A 16,607-nucleotide genomic window follows, 5' to 3' on the forward strand; every position below is an offset into this window, starting at 1 on the left:
AGCCACAGGTGCGAGTGGATAGCTCCTTCAGACACCTTAGAATAATCATTCACAGCAAGTATCAACCCCCCATCATTAACAACGCTAAGGGAGCTATCCACAACCACTGGGAAATAACCAAGTTATGTCCCTTAAGAGTGGAATTGGCAGCTCACGTCTGAAACTATTGCTTGTAAAACAGTTTGCCCACTCAATATTGATGAAAGATATTTGTAAAGGGCTATTAAGGATTGTCACCAGCTGTGTTCTGGTAGCTGGCACACAATGAGGTGAGTATCTTCTGAGACCTACTATGGACCTTCTGTAGGTCTTGGGAGATTATGTTCTTACTGTGTTCCAGCTCTCAGAGCATAGGTGGTGATTATATGGCCATGTATGGGGCAAGATTGCAGGTGGGTGGAGTAATCCTCAGTCTCTTTGAAAACTTGGGAGAAAAAGTGAAAAATGGCTTTTTAGATGACTCTCCTAGTCAGAGTTTCCTGACTCCCAAGAAGTTCAACCCCCCCCCCCCCCATCTTCAGATATTTTCCTCATCCCTAGCATTAGCTTTGGACACAGATTGCAAGAGGTTTCTTACCTATCTTAGAGGAGTGGAATGCTTGCTGGACATGATATGCAATCCGTATAAAGAACTAATAAGAAGATCTGTGAATTGTATTGAGTTAGACAATTTGCAGTTCTGTGGTATTTTCTTGCTCTCAGCAGGTTTGCCAGTTCATCACTGAAGGATGAAGTTAGTCAGCCCCACTGATTTATATCTTGGAGGTTGAAAAGTCTTCTTTCACAATGTATGGATGTACAGTACTGGATGTATTTCCATGTGTTTCTCTTTTTAGTGCTTTTCCTGGAGTGGGTTAGTGTAGGCTGTTGTTAATATCAGCTTAAGGCAGCAACTTTTGAAAGAGTTGTTAAATTTAATAAAGAAAACGAGAGTGGAAAATTTCAGGATGATTGGAAAGGGAACTGGATTGCTCTATTCACATTTTACCGTATGGTGTTAACCTATTTTTGAACTGAGATAGCTTCTTATTTAAATATCCACCAGACCTGTGTTCCTGGCCCCTGAACAGTATGTTCAGAATTGAATGGGATACTTGGTCTGTTGATAAGAGGGCTCTTTTTTGACTATTAGGATTAGAAATCTTTGACAACAAGACCAGTTAAGGAAATATTATTGCCTCTGAAACTGTTAAGATTTTAGATTATTTAAGTAGTGCTCTCCTTAATAATAATAAAAAATATTTATCTGCCTTGGACAACCTCTGGCTAACCTTTAGCCAACTGCAGGGGGTGGGAAATAGAGACACAGAATGGACAGTTGATGAGCTTGGGTGAAGGTCTAAGGCTTTATAATACAATTTCTGGATACAGCTGTGTTGATGCATAGAAATAAGGCCAAGGTAGATGGAAAGGGGGAGATGGCACCACTTTTAAAAAACATTTTTTATTAGTTAAATAACTATCCCAACCCACCCATTTTACTTCTTTGGTGTCAGTTGCTTAAAGAAAAGTGTTAGCCAATGGAGCACAACACTTTAGGGTAGAGGAAAGAGTGGATTAAACTTTTCTAAGCAACAGTATCCACTGCTGAAAAGTGAAGGCCCCCTCAGGTTATATACTGTATGAACCACATAGGTATATGCATACATTTATGTGACTGTCCCATGATTTCTGGTTTGGCCTCAAGTACAAATTGAGATTTAAGAATATGAACAACCTCATAGTAATTCAAACGACAGACATTGAAAGTAAGAAGATCACCAAGGAGTTTAGAATTATCTTAACTGGAGTTTCTCTCAGTAATACAGCAATAGCAACAGCAATAGCAGGTACATTTCTATACTGCTTATCAGTGCATTTAAGCACTCCTTTAGTAGTTTACAAGGTGTAAGCTAATTGCCCCCAACAATCTGGGTACTCATTTTAGCGACCTCGGAAGGATGCAAGCCTGAGTCGAGCTTGAGCCCATTCACTGGTATTGAACTCGCAACCTTGTGGTTTTGAGTCAGTGGCTGCAGTACAGGCATTTAACCACTGCACGACCGGGGCTCTGTCTCTCAAAACTGTGTGGATGTCCTTGATTGCTTAGGTGCATACTTGTAACATGGATGCATCCATGTAAGTTTCTATATAGAGAGTACTTCATAGATAGTAGTAGCTACTGTCCCATAAATTGGGGATCACAATCTTAATTGCCTCATTAATGAAAAATCAAAATACACAAAGAGGGCAAAATGCACACCTTGTTGAAAAATTTATGCCCCAAAATTGACCCAAAAATCTTGGGTTGATTTATATATGGGTCAATACAGTTAAACTGGTTAGAATGGTTCTAAAATAAGTACTACCCGGATGCCCCACTTTTTCTGCCTTGGCAGTGATTTCTGAAAGACCTGCAAGGAAGGAGTGAGTGAGTGAGCGTGTATGTGTAAGAAGTGACTCACTTCTCAGTCCGATGGAAAACCTTCTTTTCTGCCTTCCTTTTCCCTCAGTATCTTTCTTGCCTTCTAAACACCACATTTTCTCCAGTTCATGCCTTCCCAGTCAGATGTTAAATCCTCCAAGTACCATATTTCCTCCAGTACCTGCCTTCCAGTCTGATGTTAAATCTTCCAAGCACCACATTCCCTCCTCCAAGCAGCACATTTCCTCCATATTCCTGCCTTCCCAGTCCCATAGAAAACCTTCTAAGCACCACATTTCCTCCAGTTCCTGTCTTTCCAATGTTAATCCTTCTCCTCCCCTAAGTTTTACCCTCAACTTATCCACAGGTCATATCAAAATCCTAAAACTTTCTCTCAATTTATCCATGAGGTCAACTTGTACACAAGAATATATGGTAAATATGTACAGATATTCTGGAAAATGGTATTTGAAGAGATAAGAGAGATAACACGACAAAATCTTGAAATATGCCCAGATATTACTTTATTATCAATTTTGATAAGGTTAAATGTACTCAAGCTATCAAAATTTATTGACAGCAGCAAGATTACTAATACCAAGAAAATGGAAAAATTAAGGAAGCCAGCAAATAGAAGAATGATATAAAGAAGTTTGGGATATTGCTATTAATGATAAATTAACAGGTAGACTTAAAGTTAAAAAAAATGGAAGAGGAATGATTTTGAAGAGATATGGAATAAGTGTATAAATATGTTTTTTTTTTAAAATTTAAATAAATCTTTATTCACACAATACAACCATACAATATAACCTACAGTAATCATAACAGTAATCGTGACAACGCCTCATTCAAATATATATGTTTTTATAAGAAAAAGGGGTGTATGCCTCCATGAGAGTCATTGCAATTTTGGAAGACTGATTAATTAAATGGTATATATGGTCCTGGGGGTGCACTTTGTAGCAGTGTTGAAAATAAGTATGTATAATGTTTGATTTTTAAGTTTATGTGTGTTTTTTAAAATTATAATAAAAACAATTTTAAAAAATGCACACCTTAATGGCTGGACAAGAAGATCCATAACTTTGAAAAGACAGTTATCAACTCAAAATCATTAATTAAAGTTAGGTTTATACATTTTTAAGACTTCAGTGTCAAGACATCTGTGTCAAGTGTTCTGCATTAAAGCTTTCCTTGTGTATATCTCATAAGTGTTCCTTCCCCCCCCATTGAGAGTACACTTTAGGCCAGGGATGGAGAGTGTGTGGCCCTCCAGTTGTTGACAGCTTGCAGCAGCCTTAGCTGGAGTAACTAATTGTGAAAAGTGCAGCAGTCAACAACCTTTGGAAGGGAAGTACTTTGTCATTCTGCTTTAGACTATGACTAACACAGCCACCCACCTATTTATTGACCTGAGTGATAAGGCATTATAATCCATCTTATTCTGTAGTGCCCTTAGCCACTTGGCCAGTTAGTTTTAAACATCAGTTATCCAGAATTCATAGTGAAACTCCTGGTGTCTCTACTTTATAATACATAATCACATTTCCCAGATCTTATTTGTTCTTTAGAACATTCAGAACCATTTCACTTACATTTTATAACAAGGCATCATATAGTGCAGGGTGGGAAAGTACTACCCTAGAGCTTTACACAATTTCCCACACTATCCTGTTTTTATGGCTTTTGACCCACCCTGCAGACTGTCCTTTCTTTGACAAAAAAGAGAGAAAGGTTGTATACCTCTTCTGAAAGTTGTCAGAAGAGGCAACTCACCTAAATGGGGCCTCTTTCACTGCTAAAGATCAAAAACTGTTTTTCAAAAACAGTAGTTGACTTGCTACCACTTTGAGGTTTCTTTACAGCTGGGTGGGGGGGGGGGGGCAATTTGTAGTCCATATCAATTGCTTACTCGCTATCAATATTGTTTTTAGGAAAATTCAAGGTTGCTTGTAGAATATCAAAATATGTTTTTAAAAATTACATCTAAAACATAAGATAAAGTACAGTACACACCATTAAAAAAAACTATCTGCCACACTAGGCTAAATAAAAAGGTATTTACCTGCAAGTGGAAAGAGGGCAGAGAAAAGGGCAGCCTGGCTGTCTGTTGCAGGGAGTCCCACAGTATGGGAGAAGCCACCAAGAAGGCACTCTCCCATGTCCTCACCAAGCTGTGATGGGCTGGGACAGAGCAAAAATTCTTCCCCAAAGATCTAAGATTTGAGAAGGCTCATATAATTTCTTTAATTTTGTGAGATTAAAGCAAAAACATATCTGCAAATATTTTCTGTAAATTTATTTCTTTGCAGATAATAAGAAAAACTTGTTGGAGGAGTCTGTTTTGCGCCTCAGAAACCGTCTTTCTATCCCTCCAGATAAGGCTGTTATTAAAATTATCAAATAATTAAAATAGGCGACCTTGGGCAAGACACATGCTTTCAGCCTCAGTAGAAGCCAATAGCAAACCTCCTCTGAACAGATCTTGCCAAGAAAACCCTCTGATAGGTTCACCTTGGGGTTGCCATTAGTCGAAACAACTTGAAGGCATACAACAGCAATAAAGTAGGCTTGAATGCCCACCTCTCCATTCTCTAGAATGGGGTGCAGAATGAGTACTACCTCTTCAAATGTGGTCTCTTCTGTTTCAAAAAGCACACAAAGATGTTTTCTCTCTATGTGATAGCTGTAATAAAAATCTTTTTCAAAAGTTATTTCACTTGGAAGACTGATTGCGTACATTGGTAGAAAAGATAAATGTTGAAATTGTTCGAACAATAAGGGACATTTATTTCATATGTAATGTAATGGGGGATGAAGAAAGCACAGATTTGGAAAGTGATCACTCACACACACACACACACACACAGAGAGAGAGAGAGAAATTCATTTTAGTGAGTGCCATTTAGCTTACTGCATACCAAATAACTAGTGATAAATTTGGCACTGGGAAGCTAGTTCATCGTAGATATTGCAGGTACAATTAATAGAAATAAGTTTAGAAGTAGTATAATCTAGGAAGATGTTCACTCATCTTAAAATTTATTATATTGTAGTGATCATGTAGCATTTAGAAGCTGTGTATGTACATTATTAGCCTGAAAGTTCTGTAATCATGCAATCATGGTTTCTTTTTTCCTGTTTTTATGCTTATATAGAGTATTCACTTTGGTACATAGTTGCATTTCCAGATCTTTTCCATTCCTTCAGTTTCCCTACTAATTATATTTAATGGATTGTTGTAATTATATTAAATAAAAATTCTGCCAGAGGAAGGAAAGTCCATAAAAAATAACTATACAGGAAGCAACCTTTATAAAATAGGATCACAATAACAGGAATGTTAATTAGTGAGCAACATATTCTGTACAATGTTTAGTACTAAGGTCAGCATTAATTTCCTGGAAAAATCTAGTTGATTTGTATTTCTTTTATACTCTTCTAGTATCTCTTAAGTTTTGATTAGTCTCATGCTGAAGCCTAGTTGATACAAGTACAGTAAATATGGCAGTCTTTCATCGATTGACAATCACTTTGTAACTTGTTCTTATGAGCAAATACAGTATAAGCAATTACACTGAATTAGTATATATATGAAACAGATTAATTTGTTTGATAATATGCTGATTGAAAGATTTCATAGAACACAATGAGGATTTTGTAAAGCGTAGTTAATTACCATTTGTTTCTTCAAAAAGTAATGTATTATGATGACAATGTAACTGTAGTATTTTAACATCAAATAGCAATCTGTGTATTAGCACACAAATTACTTTGATTTAACTTGCAATATAACTTGTATAATAATAAAGTAAATCCTTTGTTGTAACCCGCTTTGATCTCTTTGGAAAAGCGGGCTTAAATAAACATCATTATTATTATTATTATTATTATTATTGTAGGCATTCAAGTCAGGGCGAACCTAAGGTCATGGGAGTTTCTTGACAAGATTTATTCGGAGGTTTGCCATTGCCTTCCCCTGAGACTGAGAGCATATGACGTAGGGAGATAATATTCTTACTGGGGTTCCATTTGGCTACTATTTTGTCTGAATGCTTTTTTTAAAAAAAGGCTTTTAGTAGTAGCTCTGAGTAATTTATCCAGGTGTGTTACAACTTAACCTGTCATATGCTGCTTTTATACTCTTCTACAGCTGTTTGCTTTCTCTGTAGTTTGCGTCCTATCACTCCATGGGAAATTCTTCTATATTTATGAGACTCTATGGCAAGGGCAGGAATTCTGCAGCTCTCCAGATGTTGATAGATTGCAACTCCCAGCATTGCTCATTATTGCCTATGTTGGCTAGGGCTGCTTTAAGTTGCCTGGAGAGCTACACAGTTCTCACTCCTAAAAGTAACACTGCTCTGAGAACATGTTTTCTAGAAGCTTTTTTTGCAATTGTAAAAAAATGACTGTAAAAATGACATTGTCGTCATATTGTGTGTTACATGTTCAAAATTTTAAATATAGCATGATGAATAAATAACAGTTTGGCATTAAAATATGTATTGTGGAAAGCCTGACACCTCCTGCTTTTAGTCCGTATCCGACTAAAAACTTGAGTGTCAGACTTTGTACAAACACATTAATATGTCAAATTGTTATCTATCCATGTTGTTTAAATTTTGAAGAAAAAGAAAATACTTGGGTTCAAAGAATGTTGTGAACTCCTAAATGAGATGGGGAACACCAGATGTTTCTTAAAGCATATTTATGGACTAGAGACTTCTTCTACATATATTAATTTTCTATCACCCTGAAAAGATAATACAGTTGCCCTTCCATTCTTGCAGACTTGAGATCCGTGGTCTTGAATATTCACGGAGGGGCGACCTCTGTTATTTTCAATGGGGCGCACTCCCCTGCACACACTTGCAAACACACGCCCCATTCAAGCCTACGGGGCTTGAATATTGGCAAGTCTCCATTTTTGTGGGGAAGTCCAGAACGTATCCCCCACAAAATGAGAGCCAACTGTATTGTATTTCTTTATTTATAACTCACCTCCCCCCCCCCAAGCTAGGACTTTTTATTGTTGGATATACAATTTAGTTGGACATACAAGTGAAAATTGTAAATTCATTGCAATGCCACCAGATACAGAGTTGTACATGTAGGAATACAGAATGTCATCCATGGTACAGGAAAGCTGCAGGTGGTACAAACATGACCTTATTCCCTGGGTTAGAGCACAGCCTGGCTTGGCTGAACACTGTCATCCCTGTGAAAGACAGTAGAAGGTGTGAATTGCTCAGCTGCTTCTGCTCCTCTTGATTCAGTGCAGCTTCCATAATAAAGTGGGAGGTGTAAATCAGAGACATCTGCAGATTTCAAGCAGGGAAATGAATTTGGATTTTGTAAATGGCCCAAACTGCATGCTGCTGCTTCATTTATGTGAAATATGTTTTGTTAGGATAAGTGAAATTACTGAGCAATAGAACAGGGTTTATGGGGAAAAAAGTTATACAAGAAATGTTATGTTGGGCTTTTTGCTTGTGTATGTGTTAGAAGGCCTTAGGTAACAGGTATTTGGAGAAACATCTACCTGATACTCTAGGAAACTGCTACTAGTTAGAGCAAGATGAACCAACATTCTGATTCTTTCTAGGCTAATATCACTTTAATGTTGTATCCTATTATGAATACAGCATTAAATTGACATTCTATAGAACTGACTGCTGAGGGAGACTAGGCCAGTTGTTTGTGTTGTCTTTCCATTGGTGAGCAAAGACCCTTTTCTTGTGTTCAAGATAGATGGTATGTTTAGTCCATATTTAGAAGAGGTACTCTCTCAAGTTGTGAAAGATTCTTTTGGAAAATACTTATCTACCCTTAGGCATCTTGCATTTAGCATTCTTTGTTTTCTGACTGGTCATTAGGAGGTAAATTTTGGTTTAATCTGCAAGTCTGATTGTGTGTGTATTCCGTGCCTTCAAGTCATTTCTGACATGATGACCTGAAGGTGAACCTATCATGAAGTTTTCTTGGCAAGATTTGTTCAGAGGAGGTTAGCCATTGACATCTCCTGAAGCTGAGAGAATGGGATTTTACCAAGGTCACCCAGTGGGTTTCATGGCCGAAAGGGAATTGAGCCCTGGTAGTCCAGTGCTCAAAACGCTACACAACACCACCTCTGCTCAGATATATAACTGAAGATATCTCATGTGAAAAAGGATCAGTCAATGTTGGAGGATATTCTTTCAAAATGTAGATTGACCCACAGATAGGCCTCTAGGATTTAAGCTGGGTTGCTTTTGAAGGATGCTCTGATTGATGTATTTGGAGTTATTTTATTATGTTTGCCTATTTAAAATAAATAAAATATTTTTCTGAGTTTTTTACTGCCCTGAATGTAGCTTTATAGGGTAAAAAAAGATGGGATATAGAGGTAACAAATTATTTTAAAATGCATAATACAGGTTTTTAAAAATCTATTTCTACACAGATGTATTGGAATTGTGCCCTGTTAAAGCTGATTCCAGTTTTTATAGTTTCCCCTGATATTGTTAGATTTCCCCTATTTCATGGAATGCCACAAGGCAGACTTGTTTGTTTATTGAAAGCATCTTACAGTACAACCACTAACTAAAATGGGTTGGCAAAGTGAGAAGCCTGAGCCATGCAAAGCTAGGTATAGTAAAACAAGATATGAAAGGTATAATTGTAGCAATCCTTGGGATGAGCAAGCTAAAATGGAGGTTTAAAACAGAGACTGGATGGCCATCTGTCGGGGGTGCTTTGGTTGTGTGTTCCTGTATGGCAGGGTGTTGGATCGGATGGCCCTTGAGCTCTCTTCCAACTCTGTGAATCTATTACTTCATACTGACAGTAAATTCCATACAAATGATTTCACCGCAGCTTAATAATCACACAGTGTTCTACTTGGGAAATGAAAATACCAGAAAAATTGGAGTGGCATTAATTGTGAGAAGAGATGTAGCAAAAGCAGTCAAAAGCTATAACATGAAATCTGATTGAGCCATGTCAATAAGGCTTCTGGGAAAACCCCTCAGCATTTTTTTTTTGTTAACTGCCCTTGAATTGATCCTGACTCATGGCGACCCCATAGATGAGACATCTCCAAGACTCCCTATCTTCCATTGCTCTGCTTAGGTCAAGTAATAGAGTCCGTCCATCTAGCATGCAGTCTTCCTCTCTTTCTACATCCCTTTCTACAGGACCCAAGCAGAGCAGTGGAGGACAGGTGGCCTTGGAGACCTCTTATCCAGAGGGTTGCCATGAGTCGGGCCAACTTGAGGGTTGTTATGGCAAAAAGGGCATTGGCTTTGCACTTATTCTCAATGCCAAAACAACTTAATGTATTACAGAGAAACTTGCACTAGTTATGGAGATTTTTAAAGGCAAGGGAGGAAAAGCTTCACTTTTATTCTGTTTGCAATTGGGAGTCTCTGTTTATTCAAATTGGTCTGTGTGAAACAGTCTCTTTGTCTCTTGCAAAGCCTATGTTAACATCTTGTCTCTGCTAATACTGAACAGCCACGTGGACTGTTCAGTTACTTTTTGTATTTTATGTTTATAGGCTGAAAAGGTGATTTTTGTATAGAGTGAGGAGATTTATAAATAGTCTTAGTTTTTAAATATTGCAGTACTCTCCGCAATATTCCCAAGCATTATTGAACACTTTGTATGTGCTGTGTTTTGAAATCCAAGGCCTTTTGAGGATACCGTTTCTTTTCTTTGCACAGGAGTACTTGCCAAAACAAGAGTATGCTTGCCAAGTGAAAACAAGAACATTTCACGTAAAAGGAAATGTACTAGATGGTGATTATGTAGAAAGTGACGGTCCTAGTTTTAAAAAAGACCTTAGCTGTTCTAAAGACATGTAAAAGAATTCTTGTTGTTTAATAAATGTGTATATTGTGGGTGTTCAACCACTTCCGGTTTTTTTGCAAATAAAAAGCAAACACTCTTGAAAAGCCTTTGGATTTTCTGACCACAGCAGTTCTCCTGGATGAGGGATCCCCAACTGCCTTTCTGTTCCAGATAAGTGCTTTCTTGACTTAAACAACAACAACAACAACGGCATCGTCCCAGAAGCATCAACTTTCCCCTCTGTATCCTACTTAGTATCCTTGTCTTTCCTCTTCCTGAAGAAGTAGGGCTGCTGGTGGTAGAAACTACAAATGAAGTTGAGCAAGGCTGCAGCTGCTGCAATTGTTGTTGCCGGTTAAAGGGATTGAAAAATCTTGAGTGCTGGCTTGCTTTTTGAAAACCAGTTGAAGGACTAAAGGGGAACAACTGAATCCGAAAACAGAAATAAATACACACTTTCTGTTAATAAAACATTATAAAGCATATAATATGTAAATAGGAAGAACTTCTATGGATTGATGACACGATGAATAATTAACTCTCATTTTGAGTCCAGTGCTTCTCAAACTTAATCAGTTATACAAAGGTGTGTTTACATAAAGCTTTATTCCAAGCTTTAATTACATAGTCCAAAATACATACTCCAAGCTTTAATTGACCGGCATAGCAGTAGTTTTATGCTGAGGTGTGAAAGCTGAGGGAAGTGGTTTATGCATGTTGAGAACTTTCATTGTACACTGCTACCTCGGGTTACGAAATTAATTCGTTCCGCCATTCCCTTCGTAACCCGAAAATTTCGCAACCCGAAAAGGCTTTCCGTTAGCGCTGGAAAGCCTATAGCCGCACTTCGCATTTGAATTTCGCGCCGAAATGAATTTCGTAACCCGAAAAATAGTTTGTAACCCGGAACAGTTTTTTCCAATCCAACTTTTTCGTATTCCGGAAATTTCGTAACGCGATCATTTCGTATCCCGAGGCACCAGTGTATATACATTTCACTGAAGCCAAATCACAGAGATATTGTTTCTTTTCCAGTAACCTCCAGAGCTTGGAAAGTTGTTTTGTAGCTTTCCTTCTGTGCTGACACTGGGCCCGTACAGATAGGCCAAAATAAAGCCGCTTTAGATCATTTTGGAGTTATGCTGTTTAAATAACATACGCATGTTAAGAGGCCAGAAGTGGTGCCAAAGCTGCGCTCCGGTCCTTAGGACTGGAGCATGGCTTTGGTGCGGTTTCTGGCCTCTTAGGACGCATACATCATTTAAACAGCATACCTCCAAAGTGACCCGAAGTAACTTTATTTTGGTCTGTCTGTACTGGCCAACTGATTCTCAAACCATGTACCCCTTGTACATCTACATGTGGATATCCTCCTCCCCCCCGCTTGTTATGTATAAGAATAAAAATATTTTGTTCATTCGCCCATTCGTGTACTGTATATTTGAACATTTTACAAGGAAATAACGTTCAAATTAGAGCAGCTTTATTTAAATAAATTCAGTACTTAATAGATGTGCAAATTTTACACACACTGTCACACACATAGCCACACTCATATACACCAATGCTCACAGACACATGCATATTCAGTCATGCTGTTTCATTCTTTCCTTCACTTCCCCACACTCCTCACTTTTCTGTTCTCCTCCAGGACAGAGAAAGTTTGGGATGAGAATCCAACTCCAAGTGAACCACTTCATTACAGTCTTTGTAATGTTGGCATTACCTGTTTCTCCTGAAGAGGCAACTAGTTGCAGTGCTTTTGCATGGCTGTTCACCACTTTTTTATATTTATTTCTTGTTTGAGAGAAAACCCCTTAGGAATGAGAAAAGAAGAAACCTTTAAATATTCCTATAGAATGCCTTTCAAAATACCTTTTAAAAGTAGCTGTTGAAAATAACTAGAAACTTTTATTTGTAACACAAATTAAAAAACAGCTTCACTCTTGCTCAGGTCATTACTATGGGAAATGTATACTTGTTACTCAACAAAGTAACTAGATACAGATAACAAAGTTACTTCTAAACTCTAGTGGTGTGACACTGTTTTTTGGTCAGGCTGTGTTAAGTATGATGTGACTGTTAGAGTAGGGGTAGTCTTTGCAAACCAACATTTTTACTCAAAAGCTTGTGGGCAGGCTTGAGGTCAGTACAGCCCTATTCACAGCCTGCTTGTGTGTACATGTGTCCCAGGAGAGAGGTGACAAAATGTTTTCTTTGTATGTTAACTGTATTAAACATTTCTATAAGCATTACTATAAGCTTTTACTTAAGGCAGAATATATAATATTTCGAACAAGCTATATAAAACATAAGCAGTGCCATTTGGTGATCAAAGTACATAAAAGCAATGTGGGCATAAAATGGAATTTAGGGGTGAAGCAGTTGGCCTGCTAGGGGCACCGTGATTGGTAGGCCACCGCTACAGTCCCAAGACAGCCACCGCCAGCTCCTTTTTGATCTGGTCCAAAGGACTGGATCGCAGCACTGGAGCAGCTTCTGACCACCTTGGGGGTGTGCGTCATCTGAACACCACACCCCCAGAGTGGCCGGAAGCTGCTTTTTTTGGCCTGTGCATTTCAGGCTTTAATCTCAAATATCTTTAGTGAAAATGATGCAGAGGTCCACAGTTAATTCATGGTCTTCAGGTTCTGTATCTGAAAACTGTGTCCAAAAAAGGATACTTAAAAGTGCCTACCTTCAACTGAACCATGCACATTTTAAATTATTTATTCAAACAACATACCTGTTGAATGGGGAGGATGATGCTGGCAAAGGAAGGGGGAAGAATTTGTGCACACTCAGTGTTGCAGACATAGGATTAATTTTTCAATAGGGCATGAGGGCTAATGTTGGTTCTGAGGAAGTATGTTTAAAAGGGGAGAGGGAAAGTATGGCCTGTGTACTTCATGTGTTTCCATTAGCCTTTTTGAGGCACCAAAGGGCCCCCTAACCCCTTCCACCCAATTTGGGAAGGATTTGAATTTTAATTTTTTTAAACTAAAAATTTGCCATTTCCCTCAAAGACTGCTTTAGGCCCAGAGCAGCATTATTTAATTATTTATTTCCTGAATTGAAACCAGAAGAAAGTACACAACTGCAAAGAAGCTGCCAGTGGAGTTGTACTGAGTGGGCTTTTACACACAGGTCCATAAGAGGAGAATCCAGGCCACTTGACAGCTTGCTGCGTACAACCTTCCAATTGCTTTGCAGTTTAAAATTGCTTGGATCCACTCTGACTTGAATGCTGTAATTAATACAGATCCGGTAGATATGACAACAGATACTTTTCAGTTTCTACAACATAAGAATGTAGACAGGATTCTTGTAGAGATGTGAGCCACCACACGTGGCAATGGAGTGAATAGTCCTTCCTGGGTTTTTGGAAAAAGCCAGAAGGAGACTGGCTGAGTGGGTAGGAGGAGTGGATAATGCCTCACAAAAACAAGGTAGAAAAGCACAGTTATAAAACCAGTAATGAAAAAACCTTCCCTGAATCCCATCATATTTATCAGTTATCATCCAGTTTTCAATGCAGTGGATATTTGGTTTGGTTCCAGGATCCCCTGTAGATGACAAAATCCATGAATGCTAAAGTCCCATTAAATACAGTGGCATAGCAAAATGGTGTCCCTTATATAAAATGGCAAAATCATGGTTTGTGATTTGGAATTTATACTTTTTAAAAAATATTTTCAAACTGTGGATGCTTGAATCCGTGGATAAAAAAATCCATGGATAAGGAGGGCCAACTGTATTCAGTTTTTGGATAAGGTGCTAAAGCATCCAGTATCTGGATTGTCTGGATCAATTTTAGTCTGTTTTCAGACCTGTTTATGGAACAGAGACACCTTTGGTCATCTTGGTGGATGGCCTGGAGCAGAAACTAGACAGGGGAGTGTGTCCCTTGGTCCTTGGTGACTTTCAGTACAGTACAGAGGGCATGGTAGAACACAGTAAGGATATAACAAAGGTGTGAAGAAGCAAGTTAACCCCCTGTCAAAACTGTAGATTACCAAATACTATTCACACACGCTCAGACTCAGAGGATGGCAACAGCAAATCCCCTCTGAATTCAGTCTTCATTTTATTACTAAAAATTCAGAATGATAAATCTGAACAGTTGCTCCAAGCGTGCAAATTATTTCATTTGAATCATGCAACTTTTTGATTTAACAACAAATCAGTTTATGTCATTTTTCTTCCTGTTCATTTGGGGCTTGTACAAATGTTGCATAACTCAGAGAATATAGCATATTGCTTGTTTAGGCTTTCGTATTGGATCTATGGCACATTAGTTTTACTGTTAAAATTGCCACATACCTTTGTAAGTATATTCATGTTCTCATAACTGGGAAATTTGAACTTCATAGCAATGCTGGCATCATTGTAAAGACTGATGTCAAATAATTTCCCCTGAATAAGTAATAATAATAATAAAGCATTTTTCATTCTCATTTCCTGTTCCTACACATTAAGCACGTATATTGAGCTGCAACTCTTTTGCTTTGATTGTATTGCTGCTTAAGTTGAAATTTGTCATACATTCTGTATTCCTGTTTTATGCAAAAGCAAAAAACAAGAGCAGTACTATATTTTCTCAAATACAGACAAATACATTTTCTTCTTGAAAAAAATTGGGCAGCTTTTGTGCTATTTAAAGTTCTTGTTGCTTTCAACAGGGAAAACTTAGTTCCTGTCCAATTGAATTACTCCCTGAAGAGGAGGTTGGCATGCATTTAGCACTTTCAGTTTTCAGAAGTCAAATCTGACCACAGTGGTACATGTCTTGGTTACATCCCATTTGAATTACTGTAATGTGCTCTACTTGGGGCTGCCTTTGAAAAATGCTCAGAAACTTCAGTTCACCTGAAGAGCTGCAGCCAGGTTGTTAACTGGGGCTGGCAATAGAGAGCACACAACTTCCTTGTTGCAGCAGCTCCATTGGCTGCCGGTCTGTTTCCAGGAACAATTCGAAGTGCTGGTTTTGACCTATGAAACCTTATATGGCTTGGGTCCAGGTTATTTGAAGGACTGCCTCTCCCCTTATGAGCCCAGTAGAGCATTGAGATCTTCTGGAGAGGCCCTTCTCTCTATCCCACCACCATCTCAGGCTCATTTGGTGGGAACAATAGAGAAGACTTTCTCAGTGGCTGCTCCCAAGCTCTGGAACTCCCTCCTTAGAGATGCCAGGATGGCCTCATCCCTGCTCTCCTTTCAGCAGCAGATAAAAACATTTTTGTGCTGTCAATCTTTTTCAAACTGACAAAGGTTGGGCTTTAAATGCTATGTAATTCGGATTGTACGGTTTGTAGATTTATTTTTTTAGTAACCTGTGTTGTGTAGTTGCGTGTTTGCTGGTAAATTGATTGTGATGCTGAAGGAAAAATGATAGAATTTAGAATTATATGATAGTTATGTAGCAAACCCTGTGCAGAAAACATTTGGTTTAGTACTGTGTTGACTGGGTTATAATGAACCTCTGACTTAAACTAAAGGATTGAAAATGCCCAATGGAAGTAATCTGAGTATCCCCCCCTTTCCCAGTTTATCAGAGAAGATATGAAATACAAAGATGCTTCCAACAAACACAACCACCTTCATAGGGAAGACAAGCACATCACCATTGAAGATCTGTGGAAACGCTGGAAGACTTCTGAAGGTAAGCTTTGCTCTGGTGCTTCAATAAACTACGGTTCCCAGAATTCCATAAGCCATGAGCCATGGCAGTTAAAGTTGGGTCAAACAGGATTATTTTTCCAGGTGTGGATGCAGCCCAACTTTCACCGGCAATCATCTACAAATACATGTGTGTTTGTGTTTAAATTGGAAGTTCTTGGGATGTTCATTGAAATTCATGCAAACATTTTGACATGGTCTGCAGTGCAGTCCAGAATATGCTATTTCTTGCTCCTTTTAAAGTATTGGGTTTACTGAAAAATATATGCTGTGTAGTGCACCCACAGATTTTCCCAGTTGTTTTAGTACTCAGGCTATCCCCTGCAAATCTTTTTGTTCATTTCTCTCCTTAAAGGTGATTTTTGCTTCACTGTAGGGCTTTTGTGTTTGAATGCCACATGTCACACCACAAATGGCTTTGATATACTATTGGGGGATGCTACTTTGAGAAACACAAATCTAAAACCCTGTTAGTTGAACAGAGCTAGCTTTGTTGATTAGAGCTCAGCTAATATGCATTAGAAACTACCCATGTAGCTCAGATATCCTTAATTAGAATTTTTCTTCAGACATTACTTATACAATGGGTTCTTGATATCCATGGGGGACCAGTTCTGGATCCCCCCTGTGGATACCAAAATCTGTGGATGTTCAAGTCCCATAGTACTCAGTGGTGGTGCAGTCACGT

The 16,607-nt window shown here is 38.4% G+C and overlaps 1 protein-coding gene across 3 annotated transcripts in view; it reads left to right on the forward strand.

The window, feature by feature from the left end:
* STIM2 (stromal interaction molecule 2) overlaps window positions 1-16,607 on the forward strand; it is a 76,516-nt gene that overhangs the window by 34,551 nt on the left and 25,358 nt on the right. For all 3 annotated transcript variants that reach the window (XM_042468651.1, XM_042468652.1, XM_042468653.1), the window contains exon 3: window positions 15,788-15,902. In XM_042468651.1, coding sequence (XP_042324585.1) covers window positions 15,788-15,902 — 115 coding nt within the window. The remainder of the gene's footprint in view (window positions 1-15,787; window positions 15,903-16,607) is intronic.

This window comes from Sceloporus undulatus, chromosome 5 (genome assembly GCF_019175285.1).
Source record: "Sceloporus undulatus isolate JIND9_A2432 ecotype Alabama chromosome 5, SceUnd_v1.1, whole genome shotgun sequence".
In the NCBI taxonomy this organism is placed as follows: Eukaryota; Metazoa; Chordata; class Lepidosauria; order Squamata; family Phrynosomatidae; genus Sceloporus; species Sceloporus undulatus.